The sequence below is a fragment of the Peromyscus californicus genome, unplaced genomic scaffold (assembly GCF_007827085.1).
Source record: "Peromyscus californicus insignis strain IS unplaced genomic scaffold, ASM782708v3 Scaffold_7__1_contigs__length_154581171, whole genome shotgun sequence".
NCBI lineage: Eukaryota > Metazoa > Chordata > Mammalia > Rodentia > Cricetidae > Peromyscus > Peromyscus californicus.
The window spans coordinates 77,204,806-77,218,849 of record NW_026294595.1 but is presented as its reverse complement, the minus strand read 5'-3'; the positions used below and the strand labels follow the sequence as shown (position 1 = coordinate 77,218,849).

At 43.4% G+C, this 14,044-nt stretch overlaps 1 protein-coding gene across 1 annotated transcript in view; it reads left to right on the top strand.

Moving 5' to 3' along the window:
- Trim44 (tripartite motif containing 44) overlaps window positions 1-6,036 on the top strand; it is a 117,221-nt gene extending 111,185 nt beyond the window's left edge. The window contains exon 5 of the mRNA XM_052722888.1: window positions 1,605-6,036. Within this exon, the coding sequence (XP_052578848.1) occupies window positions 1,605-1,632 (28 nt within the window). The 3' untranslated portion in view covers window positions 1,633-6,036. The remainder of the gene's footprint in view (window positions 1-1,604) is intronic.
- The last annotated feature ends 8,008 nt before the right edge of the window (window positions 6,037-14,044 follow it).

Sequence of the window (14,044 nt, the reverse complement as noted above, 5' to 3'; positions counted from 1 at the left end):
GGGAGAGTATAGCGCCAGTTTGATCTTGCTTTGATTTTGGCTACAATCAATTCATAAAAGACCCTTTGTTCCCTTTGGGACAGATGCCACCAAATACTGCTCTAATGGCAGTCCTCTGGTCAGCCCTGCCTACATGCACCCTTTATCCCATGACTGGACAACCAGTAGGAAAAGAGGATGGCGGAATTCTGAATGTGACACATTACTGAATTGGCTCTTCTGGCTTTTAGAGTGTATACTCCTTACTCTGTAGGCCCGTGTCCTAAGTGTTTGTACCTTGGAAGTACTAGAACCCCACTGCTAGATTATTTTATCTTGACTGTTCCCCCAGGTAGAAACAAAGAACGCAGATTTATATAGACGAAGATAATCCTTTCTGAGAACTTTTCTAGGTCACAGCTGGGAGCTAACACACTACAAACCATTTCTGTCTCTACCAGCTTGAAATGTTAGCCTTCCAGCCAAAATTAAACCTTGATCTCAAAGGACTCTAGGTTCTTACGTCTCAAAGAGCTTCACTTTCTTCATCTGGGCAGTGAGAAAATAATAATTCCAATATCCTGGGATTGGAGTGAGGAGTGATAGAAGGATTAAGTAAACAGCCAAGTTCCAGGTCATGGTATTTCTGTGTTCAGGTCCAGTAAGCAGGAGGGAGATCAAATTGTTTCTTGTCTGTGTTTGAGTCGGTGACCTCTAGAAGTGGCTGAGGAGTGCCTGGGCAGGTTTGCTGCTTTGGCCTTTCTGTAAGTGTGCTCAGACCTGCTGCCTTTCTTTCCCAGGACCATGATGCTGAACTCTGAGCATCGGAAGTAGTAGCTATAGCCTTGGGCCTATACACTTGTGTTTGGCCCTGAAACACTGACACTGGAATCCTCTGGTTACATCAGTACTGCCTGTGGCTATTCTTTTCAACCCTGTCTGTTCCTCCCACCCTTTCTTTCTGTTGTCTTTGGAAGTCAGTGTTTGTTGAGCACCTGTGTGTTTATTGTACAACTTCTAGATGTGTAGACATTGGTAAAATAGTATTAATGCTACCCTTACATACTTCAGGAGAAGGGATGAGAATAAATACCGAACTGGAGAATGTGATAAGGGCAAGGAAGGTACGCAGAGAGTGATCTAGTGTCCTGATGAGGTAGAGTACTTCCTGGAGACTGACTCTGCTGCATGGGTGAGACCTTGGCTCTACCCAGTGCAGAGTGCCAGTAATTGCTACTGCTTGTTTTTCTGACCTAATAATAGGTGGCCTAACACCTAGAGGAACTCAAACTCCTGGTGTCTACCAGCAGTTTATTTTGCTCATTAAAATTCTAAGTCTGATGAGGCCTCCTGCTCCTTTACTTACTCACTGTATACTGGGTACCGTGTATTTTACATGTGTTCTTATTTGATCCGTTCACAACCCAAGATCGTAAGTTTTTAATTTTTATGATCACTGTAGTTAAATTTAGATTCAGAAATCAAAGAAACTGAGGCACTTGCCTGTGTCCCTACTGCTCGATCGTGGTAGTTAGGAGTAGCACGAGATTGTCAACCTATATATTGTGTTGCCTCCCTTGCTGTGGTTGGTATTGAACTCACCTGCTTTTCCTTTTCTTTTGTAGTGGTGCCAGTGAAGAAGAGGACACATGAAGACTTTCCATTCCCCGTGGAAAACACCCCTTCCCCGTGTGTATGTGACAGCGTGTATGTAATGGCTTCTGATATCTGTGAAAGCTGCCTGGCAACAAATTTCTTCCACTGGATATGTCCCCAGGTCCACAGCAGGCACACATGTCTCCAAGGGACAACAGGTTTTATGCATACTGACTGTGTGCGTCTTGTTCTCTTGTGGTAGGTCACAGGAAGAGCCCCTTTGATCACCTTGGAGGGCTCTTCAGGCAGCTCCCCAAAGGCTGCTTTGAACTTACTCACTCAGGAAAGCCAGCCCCTGGAATATTGTGCAAGTCACAGGATCACTTCTTAGGAAGGTTCTAGAATATCTTGAAAGGAAATCAGTTTTTTCCTTACCTGCAAACAGAAAACCCACTTTGTTCGTACTGAAGCCTAAAGCAAGTATGGCCATACTGACTCATCCGACAGTCTCTCGTAGTCTGTTTCTGCCTTTGTGGAAGGCATTAGGGCAGCTGGGTGGAAAATGGGATTGAAGAAAGAGTCCAGAGCTGGAAAGAAGATATTTTTAGTACTTGAGGTTATCTGGGACTTGAGATTCATAATTCAGTGCTGTGGAAATGGAAAAAGTGATTGAAGAGATAGAAAGGAAATGACTTTAAGGAGTGTGGAGGGGGAGGAGTAAAGAAATCTGATCGAAAGTTGAAATCAGTGTTTCAGAATTCAGATTGCCCGAATTTTCCAAAATGGCCACTAAAGTGTCTGATAAAACCTGAATTCTTGGGCTAGCTGTATGGATTAATAGGCCTGTCACAACATAGAAGACTGGCATGTGTATCGCCAAGTGGGAATTGTCACTGTAAAATGTACCAGTTCCACCCCCAGGTAAGCCTAAGGTGGCTTCAGTGCTCTGTGAGGAGAATCCTTGCCACTCGCTGACTGGCTGGATTCATGTCCATCTGCCAGCAAACATTCCCTCTATTCGCTACAGTTGGAATCCTCCCTCCCCCTGCAGCAGGCCTTCAGTCCACCTCCCATACCCCAGCTCTCCTCTCTGATATAGTATGAGCAGGCATGCCCCAGAGCTGGATTTCCTGGCCTTCTCCCATTCTCAGATCACAGTTCCTTACAACCACATTTTTCAGGGTCAAGGAAACAGTGGTGTGCTGGGAGATACCCAACTGCAAGCTCACACACACCACATCTTGTTGAGACATGAGTTTTTCTTACCAAATGATTTGAAGTCGGGGAGAACCTTATTTTTAATAGAAAAACAAGTCAGAGAAGAGAATGTTCATACACTTCAACTGTTAAGAGAAGATAGGAGACTTGGAAGGTAACTCTTGTTTGCAATTGGGCAGTGTATTCCCTCTCCTCTGCTTGTGTGGTATTTCTATGTTCCCATTGAGATTCTGTCTGAACTGTATTCAAGCAGCCTTGGGGTTGCTGTTGACCAAGGTCTGTTTCCAGTGTCTCTGAGGCAGATCCACGGAGTCTGCCTTGGGGGAAATCCCCTTTTCTTGCCTGTCTGCTTGCCTGCCTATAACCTGTGTACTTATCACAAAGCTTTAGGGGCAGCTGATGTGTGTGTGTACAGGATAGTTCTGAGGCAGAAACAACCTGTGCTTACTGTAGGAGTCCTATTTATATCATTGTTCAATCCTGTGCATGCTAGAAAATGATTTATTCCTTTGAGGACAGGAAACTGCCAAGCCTATATGCTCTAGGTTAGGATTACCCTAGCTCTCACTACACATATAAGGATATTAGGGCAGAGAGGTGTTGAAGATTTCATTCCCAAACTGGTGACTGGTAGGTGGCTTAGACAATTTTGATGCTTTACCATCTGTCTGCAAAGACTGGAGAATTTAATGCACCCTGAGTTAATAACCTCCAATGATATCCTGTTTAAAAAAATTCTAAAAGAAGGATCAAAAACACTCTAAAACGAATATGGAAAATCCGAAGATTGAAAAGACTTCAGAATTTGGAAGCTTGTGTTGTCTTTCCCCAGTAATCATTGTTTGATCTTTATATGTTGACCTTGTATTACCAATGGACAGATCATTGGCTTTCCATACCTAATCATGCTATTACTTTATATCAGTATTGGGGAATCCAAGCATTTATGTAGTGGTTATAAACAGAAATATAAAAATATTTGCCAACCTGTCTCTATAAATTATCTGTCCGGAATCCTCAAGGAAAACATTTCCCCTTTATTTTGAACAAGTTTTGGATTTGCTTTCTGGGCTCCTGCTGTCTCCAGCACCTGATGAAACTTTAACCAGGAAAGCATCAAACACAACACAGCAGCTTCTTCCCAGGTCCCAAAGTTCCTGTGGCTGCATTTGTCAGTGTGAGATGTAGGATGCCTTCTGCAGTGGCGCCAGCTTCATTCTCCGAGCTAGGCCCTGCTGCTTGGCCTTGTGCCCCATCATGAGGAAGCTTCCTGCCTTCCAGGTTAGTGTGAGTTAGAGTTGTGTATCCTGACTGACTGTGGACAACAGAGTTTACCCAGATCTCTGGGGAGAAATCATCACGTGATTCAGGTAAAGAACATCTCCAGAAATGAATTGGGTACCCACAGGAAGTACTGGCAGCCTCTGAGTACTTAGAGGGATTTGGTCTTTGATTTGGACAGTTCTAAGAAGTGTTTGACTTCTCAGCTGGACAGCCAGGACAAGGAAGTACCTGAGGACAGGCTGTGAGCCAAGCTCTCTGTAGATCTACCCAGGGCAAGCCACATGTCTGTAGTTGCTAGGAAACACAGGAACCAGTTTTAAACATGGTTCTCCCTGCTCTGCAGTCAGCCCTCTGCCCTATACCATGACTCACCTCCAGATTCAGAGAGAGGAAGAGGCTTTCAGTTCCCGAGTGCAATATGCTCATTCACATTATAAACTACTTTTAGAGACATCAAGATGACCTTATTCCTCTGCTTTAGTAGATGTTTTAAATACTCATCATTAACATGAGGAAATTTCCCCCTTCCAGGAGATGGGGAGCCTTTTCTTTTCAGTGCTATCCCTACAAAAGAAAAAAGGTGGTATTCAGTGTGAAGGTGACAGCAGTCTTCAATATCTCCTTCTTTATTGCTATAGAAAAGCAAATCTTCATATTTTAGTAAACCCAGCTACCATGTTCTGTACTCTATGAGAAGGTGCCAATTCAAATCACCGACTTTGGACTCTTTTCCTGGTGTGTGTGTGTAAATGAGAGTGAGATTTATATACACGTGCACATACCATACTGCTTAATTATTTTAGAGTTAAATGAGAAAGACTCACAACTGCCCCTGCTGATTTTATATACTACCACAAAGGTTTCTTCTAAGTCCATACAATGTCAGCAGATAATTGGAGTGTGAGTGCTTGCTGGCTTTCCAGAATAGCCCCTAGTGGTAGGTGTCAACTTTTAAAGCACTGAGCCAAGGTGACAGCCAGGAAGGAAATTGCACCCCACCCCTTTCCACCATGTCTAATAACATGGGAAATTTAGATGCCTTGTCATTTTGGTGACTTGGATCATTTTGGTCATTCCATTTGGGCCTGAGTGTACAGCTGCAGAATTTATAACCTTGTAGTAGTCAGAGGTCTCGGAAGTCCTATCTCCCCACAGAGAAAATGTCCTGCTGATTCCTGACATTCTGCTCTCATGTAATAGCTATTCAGTACATGCTTTTCAGTAAATTGGTTGCATGTTTACTGTGGGCTGAGCACATTTAGAATTTTGTTTGCTTGTTTTTTAAAGACAAAAATCCCATTGTAAATCAAGTCCAGCCTTGCCCTAAGGGAACAGGCCCAGAGGGAAATTGCAGATCTCACTGACACTGCTTTCACCCCAGCAGTCTTTCTGAGGCCCCCACCCTATGGAATTCCAGGAGCCACAGGAGCTGGGTATTCCCCAGGAAAACAGGAGATCATTTCGATCATTTGGTCTCACATTACGTAATGTGAGGCTGAGAACACACCAGAAACACCAGAACTAGGGGCCAGAGCAGGCAAGTGAAAATAAATGAAGACATTTGGAGGCGCACTGGTGGAGAAACAGCCAGAGTCCATGCTGGACTTGATGTGACTTTGAGGGGACCATTGATGTATCCTTTATGGAAGTTAAACTTGACCAGTCTTTTTACAGTGACAAGCCACAACGCGTGAGTGGGTAGAGCCAACGAATCCATTGTCTTCTGCCTGTTTTCGTGTACACAGTCACATTCCCTCCATAGTCATCGTCCCCTGCCACCCTTTCCACTAAACAAGGGAACACTCAATCTTTCAAGGGAATTGCATATCTGAGTTGATGTTTCAGTATATCATTTTCATACTGTAAATTATTTTGTAAGAGAGATTTACTGCTATCCCAGGATGTTCAGACTTGGCGCCCCTGTGCATTTGGAAATCAATAAACTATTACTGGAAATACCATTTGTCTCTCAGAGTTGTGCACAAAAGACCCTGCTAGGTGTAAATATTCATGATGATCTGCATACTTAGCTGTGGCAATGCTAGAGATGATGGTGTTGGTGTTATTAGCTTTGGGGACCTAATTTACTCCTGACTTCCTAAAGTGCCTTAGGAGACCTCTGGATGGTGGCAAAGGGTAGACCGGAGAGTGTTAGTATTTAGAACCAAGCCAAGTGAACAATGGCTAGATTAGATTAGATTTGATCCGTGAGTAGGTTATAAGGTAAGCAGTATTCACTCCTGTGGTCTTTTCAAATACCACTTACAGCTTTACAACTTTGATTAACTAGAAGGAAGATCAAAATTCAGTTTTTGACAAATGTTGTTTAAAAGTAAAAACCAACCTTGAACAAATTATAGTTAAGCTAGCAGAGCCATCTCTGTGGAACTTTAAAGGTACCTACTTGAATATAATTGATGAGCAAATGAAGTTGTAAATAAGCTCATTTCAGTCTGGCTTCAGCAGTTGTCTTGACACCTGGAGTCATGTACTCCAGCCTTCAGTAGCCACTGTGAATATCAGAGATGCTAGAACTATGCAGACCTGAAAAGGCAAACCTTCCCAAAGCATAAAACTTAATGTTTCAAAATCCTAAAAGCCACTTCACCTATGTTTGTCAACCCTGCTATAATTTCCTTCTATCAAATATGTCTTCATTAACTCTACATGGTACGGGAACTTTGGGGAAAGTTTTTCTGATTGATCGTTTCTTAATTTAACTTACATGTAGACTCGTTTCCTTTAGACTCATAAAAAAAAAAAAAGTGAATTGCATTTTGTCTGGAGTATCTCCTGGTCTTCACAAGGTCACCCAATAAGCCAATCTGGGATCCAGCCCCAGGACAGAAGACTGTCTGTCTCTTGGAGCGATCGCTATGTCCCACTTCCTCCCCAGCTGCTGGGGGTGGAGTGGGGGCGTTGCCAGGCGCTGTAGCTCTTGACATTCTCCAGCCTTTCAAACCACAGTGTATTGGAAGGTCTTCATCCCTGCTTCCTGGTGCCAGTACCTCAATTCTGCCTCCTGTTGTCCCAGTCCTTCTCATTTTATTATCTTTCCTTTAGACAGCTCCTTTTTTTAATCGATCGTTTCTTGATTCTACTTACATGGAGCCTCATTTCCTTTAGACTCATAAAAAAGTGAAATTGCACCTTGTCTGGAATATCTCCTGGCCTTCACAAGGCGCCAGAGTGAGATATGCTCAACAAAAAATCAGGCTCCCAGCCTGTCAGTAAGTGAGCACGGTGTTACAGCAAACAGATGAGAAACAAGACTGTTTGCAGTCACTCAGTGGCTGCACTGAGTGGCTATTTGTTAAATATTGAGATTTCCAGTGTTAAAACATTTATTTTTGTTAACAGTAAGAGCTACTGTTTAGTGAACTCTTTGTCTGGGCCAGGGACTCTCCTCCTTGCTTTTCACATTGCCTTATTTAATTCTCAAAGCACTAATACTATTGTCTCTTATTTTATTGCTCAGAGATCATATTTAGAGACTTAAGTACTATAACCAAGGTATATTTTAATAAGCAGAGAGCCAGGATTTAAATAGTTGGGCTGTCAGACTATGGTGTCTCCTCTTCACTCCTAACTATACTGACTCCACCTGGTGTTGATAAATAACATCATGTTACCCCTGGCACTCCCTTCACACAGTTCAGCCTTGGGCAAATAAATTAGGCCTTTGCTAGCCCTTGCTTTGTACAGCCTGGAAAAAAACCACAGTGAAGAAAGGACTAAAGACAGCATTGCAATCCTCTTCTGACCCAGAGCTGCACTTTAGGAAGGAGAGAACTGTTAGACTTGCTTTGCCTCCTTCATTTTAAGGCCATAAGTAATAGAATCACCAGGAGACAACATCAGTGCTGTCTTGACTGCGGACTTAGACTCTCCAATGTCAGCCAGCTCTGACACAGAGCCTGTAGGTTGATTAAGCATCATGAAGATGTCTCCAGCAGCTTGATGTTGTCCTGCTTCCTATTCTTGGAAATGGGTGGCAAAAGAAGCTATCTGTTTTACAGTTCTGTGTCTGAGATGGCCACAGTATGCCATTCACCATGTAAAAATGGATCACAATCTTCATGCTGTTTGAGGTTTCAGTTGCTACCTATTCATCTAGGTTCAGCCATCTGATAACTTCATTTATTTGTGGTTCCTGAACATGAAATCCAAACAAATGGCTTGAGAATGAGTAATTGAAGCAACTAGGAAACCTTAGCAGAAGTGCAACCCACTGAAAAATGATTGAAAACTAAGAAGTAAGCAGCCAAGCCTCCTACCTAGTGGAAATAAATACCAGAAAGCAAACGTCCAAGAGAGGCCATACATCCAAACATGGGGCACCGACCCAGAACCGCTGTTCTCCTCCAGCAATTGTAAATATTTGATTAGTTTCCAAGTCTACAGAAGATTGAATTTAAGGACAGAGAAGACTTCCAGAGAAACCAAATTCAAGGAACGGAGTGACAGCAGTAGACAAGACAATGTCAAGTGGACGGGGAGGGTGCTGCCAAACCTCATTTTATAGAGGACACTTGTATCAAAGGAGTCTCACTGTCCTATTCAGAATAATGACTGAGCATCACACACACACACACACACACACACACACACACACACACACACACACGATGCTCAAAGGCAAGTATTTGTACAGTAAATATTTTTAAATGCTTATAACAGATGGTAGAAAGAGAAAGAAAGAAAAACCTCCTTGGGCTTAAAAGGAATAAACGTTTGACAATCCAGAACATTTAACTAAACAAAATGTACATCCACTTAACTGAGAGTTCATTGTCCCGTGAGCCTCTTGTGTTCAGAGAGTTTTTTCCCCTAGCTTTATAAGTGACTTTCATGCTACAGTGCTTTGCATATAATGGCATGAACAGTAGACATGCCAAGTTTTCAATGTGATGAATAAAACTAATAACCAGAATACAGGTCAAATTCTGCAACAACAAATATTGCTATTATAAAAATCACTTAGGCATCCCTAAGCCCCTGTCGATTGCCCATTTATTTTAGGCAATAGTCATTACAACAAAATCAGAAGTACAATAAAAAAAAAAGCTAGACCCTCTCTGCAAATTGAGTGTAACACAATTTAACCTGTAATAACAGATTCTCACTTCTACTTCTCCAACTCTGTGCTGCAAGAAGAATAAACCTTAATGTCAATACACTACGGCCTGGAAAACTGGTGGTGAGTTGTTCTAGAAGAAAGAATTCAAAAGCAAGGTGAACATGGAGCTGGATACCATTCCCTCCCTGGAGAACTTCTTCTATGTTGGAGCCATCAACCAAAGGGTAACTGACTTCTAATCCCCACGGAGTATATTTACTTAGCCCTGGAATGAAGGTTCAGTTCATTTCTCATGGACCTTTAAGGACTTTGGAGTAACCTGTTCCTGATCTAATGACCCAAAGATTTTTTTAAAAATCCAGGAGCATTCAAGTGGAACTGTCTTTCTGTCAAATGAATACCTCATGGTTATAAAAGCACAGGCTGCATTGATTGTGTGTAGAAATAGTGTGTTAATCGGTTTCATTCCATTTGGTGCACAGACAAGGATTATTCTATAGCTTTTTGCTGTGGTTATGATCAGAGTTTTGTCTCTTACTGTAATATCAACCATCTTCCTTTTTTTTACTTAAATGGTTTTCATTATTTCTTTGCAACCAACATTTTGTATACCTTTAGCAGAAAAGATTAAATCATAATTCACTTTAGAACCATACAGTCAGCAATAGGAAAGGAGGGAGGTGGAAATTGTCCACATTTTCCCAATGAAACTGTCTGGCCCAGGTCCCAGATTCATATCAGACTCCAAAGAAGTCCATAAATTCTGGGCACCACTCAGCTTGCAGAGGTGGTGTCTTCTGACCTCAGGGTAAGATGGGTCTGCAGGCATGCCACTGCAGGAAATCTCTGCTTGCTTGTTTCTCTAAACCAGGACACTAAAGCACTCCTGTGCCCCAGGCCAGGAGATTGGGTTCAAAAGGGGCTGACTCCTCTGCTTGGTCTTGAGAACATTGAGTCCAAGGCTGTAGCTATTGGCTACATGGTATTTTATTTTAACATCTGGAGGTAAAGGGTGTTAACTGAAAGGAACTTTTCTTATTAATTTTTTTCCCACAACCCCATTAAAAGCCCTTTTGGGCCCAGGGAGAGGCTGTATCCCAGAATTACAATCGACCAAGAGGCCAGAAACACAGTAGAAGAGCACACTTAAGAAGTGGTCATGGTGGTGGCAGTGTCAGGAGGGTGGGTTTGGGTAGAGATAAGCCACTGATAGCAGTAGAAGTGGACATTTTCGCCTGGTCAATAGGCAGCATATTGTTGGAAGCTACAGTCACCTATTGGGATACAAAAGACCAAAACGTACTCCTCTCAACTGTATTTTGGTCCCCATTACCTAAGCTCCCTGTATCCCCTGCCCGTACAGCCTCTAGTTCTCTATTTCACTCTCTTTCTACGAGATTCACATCTTTAGTTTCTACCTATGAGTGAGAAGACAGTATTTGTCTTTCTGTGTCTGATGTATTTCATTTTACATCATGTCTTCCATTCATGACAGGATGAGAGCGGATGACTCTGAGGTCATGCCTAGTCTGGGCTTACATAAGCAAGACCCTGCCTCCAAAACAACAAAAAGAGAAAAAAAAAATGGAAAAAAATGTTATTTTCTCAACACTTAAACCAATTCTATTTGTTAACAGGTAGATTAGAACCCATTTACCCTGGTAGATCAGGCCTATCTGATCCAAGAAAAGCATTCCCATTGAAATCATACCTAACCCACATTTGTCGAAACTATACTTGCCTGTTATTTACTCAAAGTTGCCTGCTAAGCCCTCCCCAAGTTCTGGCAAGAGGACAAGACTCGGGAAAGAATCAAGGTCCCTTGGGTCTACCACTTGTGGCTGCAGGCATACCACCTGTGGAGTGATGACAAAATCCATCCAGAGTGTTTATGCCCCTTGTGATAGCCAAGCCATAGGCATTCTTTTATATTGTGCTACCGAAGCCCATCACTGCCCTTGGAAAAGACAATTTCACAATGACTTCCTAATCGTCATTGGCACAGTCTCAGAGGGACAACTGCTGTCTCAGGCCTGGCACACTGTCAGATGGCAGACTCCAAGGAAGTCAGAAGTGATCCAGAGTTCAGGCTTCCCCCATCTTTCATCCACCCACCTCCTCCCACTCCTCTACCCCTTCTTCCAGTCTCTCCATCTGGAAAACATGAGCTTTAAGGATCCCAGACACAAATTCTCAGGTTTCAGATGTTTGGGAAATTTCTCGGCTTGGGTCATTCATTGTTCAAGAGTAAGAGGATTTGGTTTGGAAGAAAAAAATAGCTAAGATCCTTTCACAGAAGAGAAAGTAAATAAGGTGTGATGGGGACCCACCCTTTTGTCACCTCAGTTCCCAAACCACACACATTGCCTAGCTCCAGAGAAGGTATTTCTATTTCCCCTGGGAGGTAACAATAGAAAAACAAAATCTCTGCTCACAAAAACATGCTCTTCTCCTTCTATTGTATAAACACAGCGAGCCTTGGGTAATGTGACGTAATTGATTTTGTGTGTGTTAGTAGGGAAGAAGCGAGTCTCCAGGGGATGGAATGAAGAGTGATGGAGTGACATGAAAAACAAAATTTAGACCTAGGTTTTTTGGGATGGTAGAGGGGAGGCCTGTTAACATGAAGAACTGTTTAACACTACTGTGGCATCTCTGAGAAAAAGCAACGTGTGCCTTCTGCCTTTGGAACATGGAATAAGTAAAGCTTTCTCCTGAGCCTGGGTTTCAGAAGTGAAGAGTCTTGGTTCTAGTACCGACTTTGTCCTTTCCTAACTTAGGGAGTGAAGAAGTAGATGATATCCAGGAACTAGTACAGTGCTGGAACACACAGTGAGCCTTTAGAAACGGTAGCTTTTCGTGGGAGCTCACGGACGCTAGACCTATAGACAGCTAGGGAGCCTATGGGACTAACCCAGGCCCTCTGCATGTGGGTCACAGTTGTGTAGCTTGGTCTGTTTGTGGCCCCTCGCAGTGGGACCAGGATCTGTCCCTAGCACATGAGCTGGCTTTCTGGAACCTATTCCCTATGGTGGGATGCTTTGCTTATCCTTGATGCAGGGGAGAGGAGCTTGGTCCTGCCTCAACTTGATATGCCATGCTTTGTTGACTCCCATGGGAGGCCTTAGCCTTTCTGAGGAATGGAGGGGATGGGGTAGAAAGAGGTGAGGGGAGGGAATGGGAGGAGAGGAGGGAGGGGGAAATAGCAGCTTTTGATAACTACTCACTGGGCCGACAGTCACTCATCATTGGAGTCCCCTTACAGATGTGGATGGAACATATCCTCACATTAGCCCACACAGAACTGCTCAGTCTAGCCTTGAGATCCTCCAGGCTCTTTAATGGTCCCTGTTACACCCATTGTAAGTGCTTCAGATTAGCTTATGTTTGTTTAATCTTTGTAGTTCTGTGAAGGGTGTATTGTTGGCTGCTGTGTTACTGGTGCTAACAAAATTGCCTCACACAAAGGAACTATTCAGGCATTTTGTGGATAGACTGATTAGCACTCGAAGTCACACTTTCTCTGGATACTGTATCTGGATGCTGATAACTGGAAGACACCTTTAGCTGAAGATCTAAATCAGGCGACACCACCGACAGACACCTGTTTTTCCTAGCAGAACAAGGAAGAGAGGTGAGAAACCTAACTCCCATCCCTGTCCTCCCTCTAAGCGACTGTGCAGTCTCCAGTAACCATGCCTTTCTCTGTACTCCCAAACTAAGGGTAGAGTCTTCTAAGATGAGGAGTTTCCATTCTCCTCCAGCTCTCCAAGATAAATTCAGAGTGAACTCTTCTTGGGCTTCAGTCTACGGTTTTTATTCTGTGTCAAGTAAGTACAGCACTGGCCTGTTTAGGTAAAGAGTCAACCAATATTCCAAGCAAGCCCAGGGTGGTGGCAGGCCCCTTTTAACCCAGGTTGAGTTTACATCCATTTTCAAAGATGAGAGTTTGGGGCTGGGCGTGGAGCTCAGTGGTAGAGTATTTGCCCAGCATGTGCAGTGCCCTCAACGCCACAAAGAAGAAAGGAAACCAGGAGGGTTGAGGCAGGAATTATTGTTGTCTGGCGTCTAACAGCATTGGCCATTAACTCTTCCTATGTTTTCACTAGCATGTTCTCCTTGAAGCCATGGAGAACCTTCAGACACAGCTTCAGTGTGATAGGCGGCAGCATGTGGGTGGGAGGTGCTAGAGAGAGTGTGCTCAACGCCAGAGGGAAATATGTGCACATCAGGAAGAAAAACTGCTGTTCTTTCAATATTAGATCGACGTTTATTTAAAGGAAAGACGGAGGCAGTGTGAAGAATCGGGGTGCTTGTCACTGGAGCTCTGCCCCACCTGCATACCACACTCAGAAACAAAAGCTCCAACCCCCTTTTAGAAGACCATTTAGCAACCATCTGCTGTTAATCCAGTTTATCCCTCCTGGGGTCTCACCACACCCACTTCCAAATGGCTTTCAGAGTATATCTTGCAACCTCATACAACTGTTTCCCCGAGAAGCATTCTTGGAATTCATTTTTGCCACCTCATTTTCATTTGAGTGAAGTTTTTGTGCCACCATTCCCTTACCCCCAAGAGACTAATCATGTACTGTGTACAGTGTGTGCGTGCGTGTGTGTGTGTGTGTGTGCGTGTGTGTGTGTCTGGTATTTCAGTCAGGACACCATTCCTCTTACAGAAATGTGTGTGACCCCCAGATCACAATTCCCCCATGTAGCTGTAGGCTGTCTGGTACAGAGTTCATGTCCTTTCATGTAAAAAGAGACCCAAGGGTGGTGTTTTCTTAGGAGATTGTTAGACCCTCTGGAATGCCACGGGAGGATTTAACAATGGTAAGGAATAAATAGCCCCCCTTGCAGGGACAGCTGTCTTTTTCTCTGCTGCCT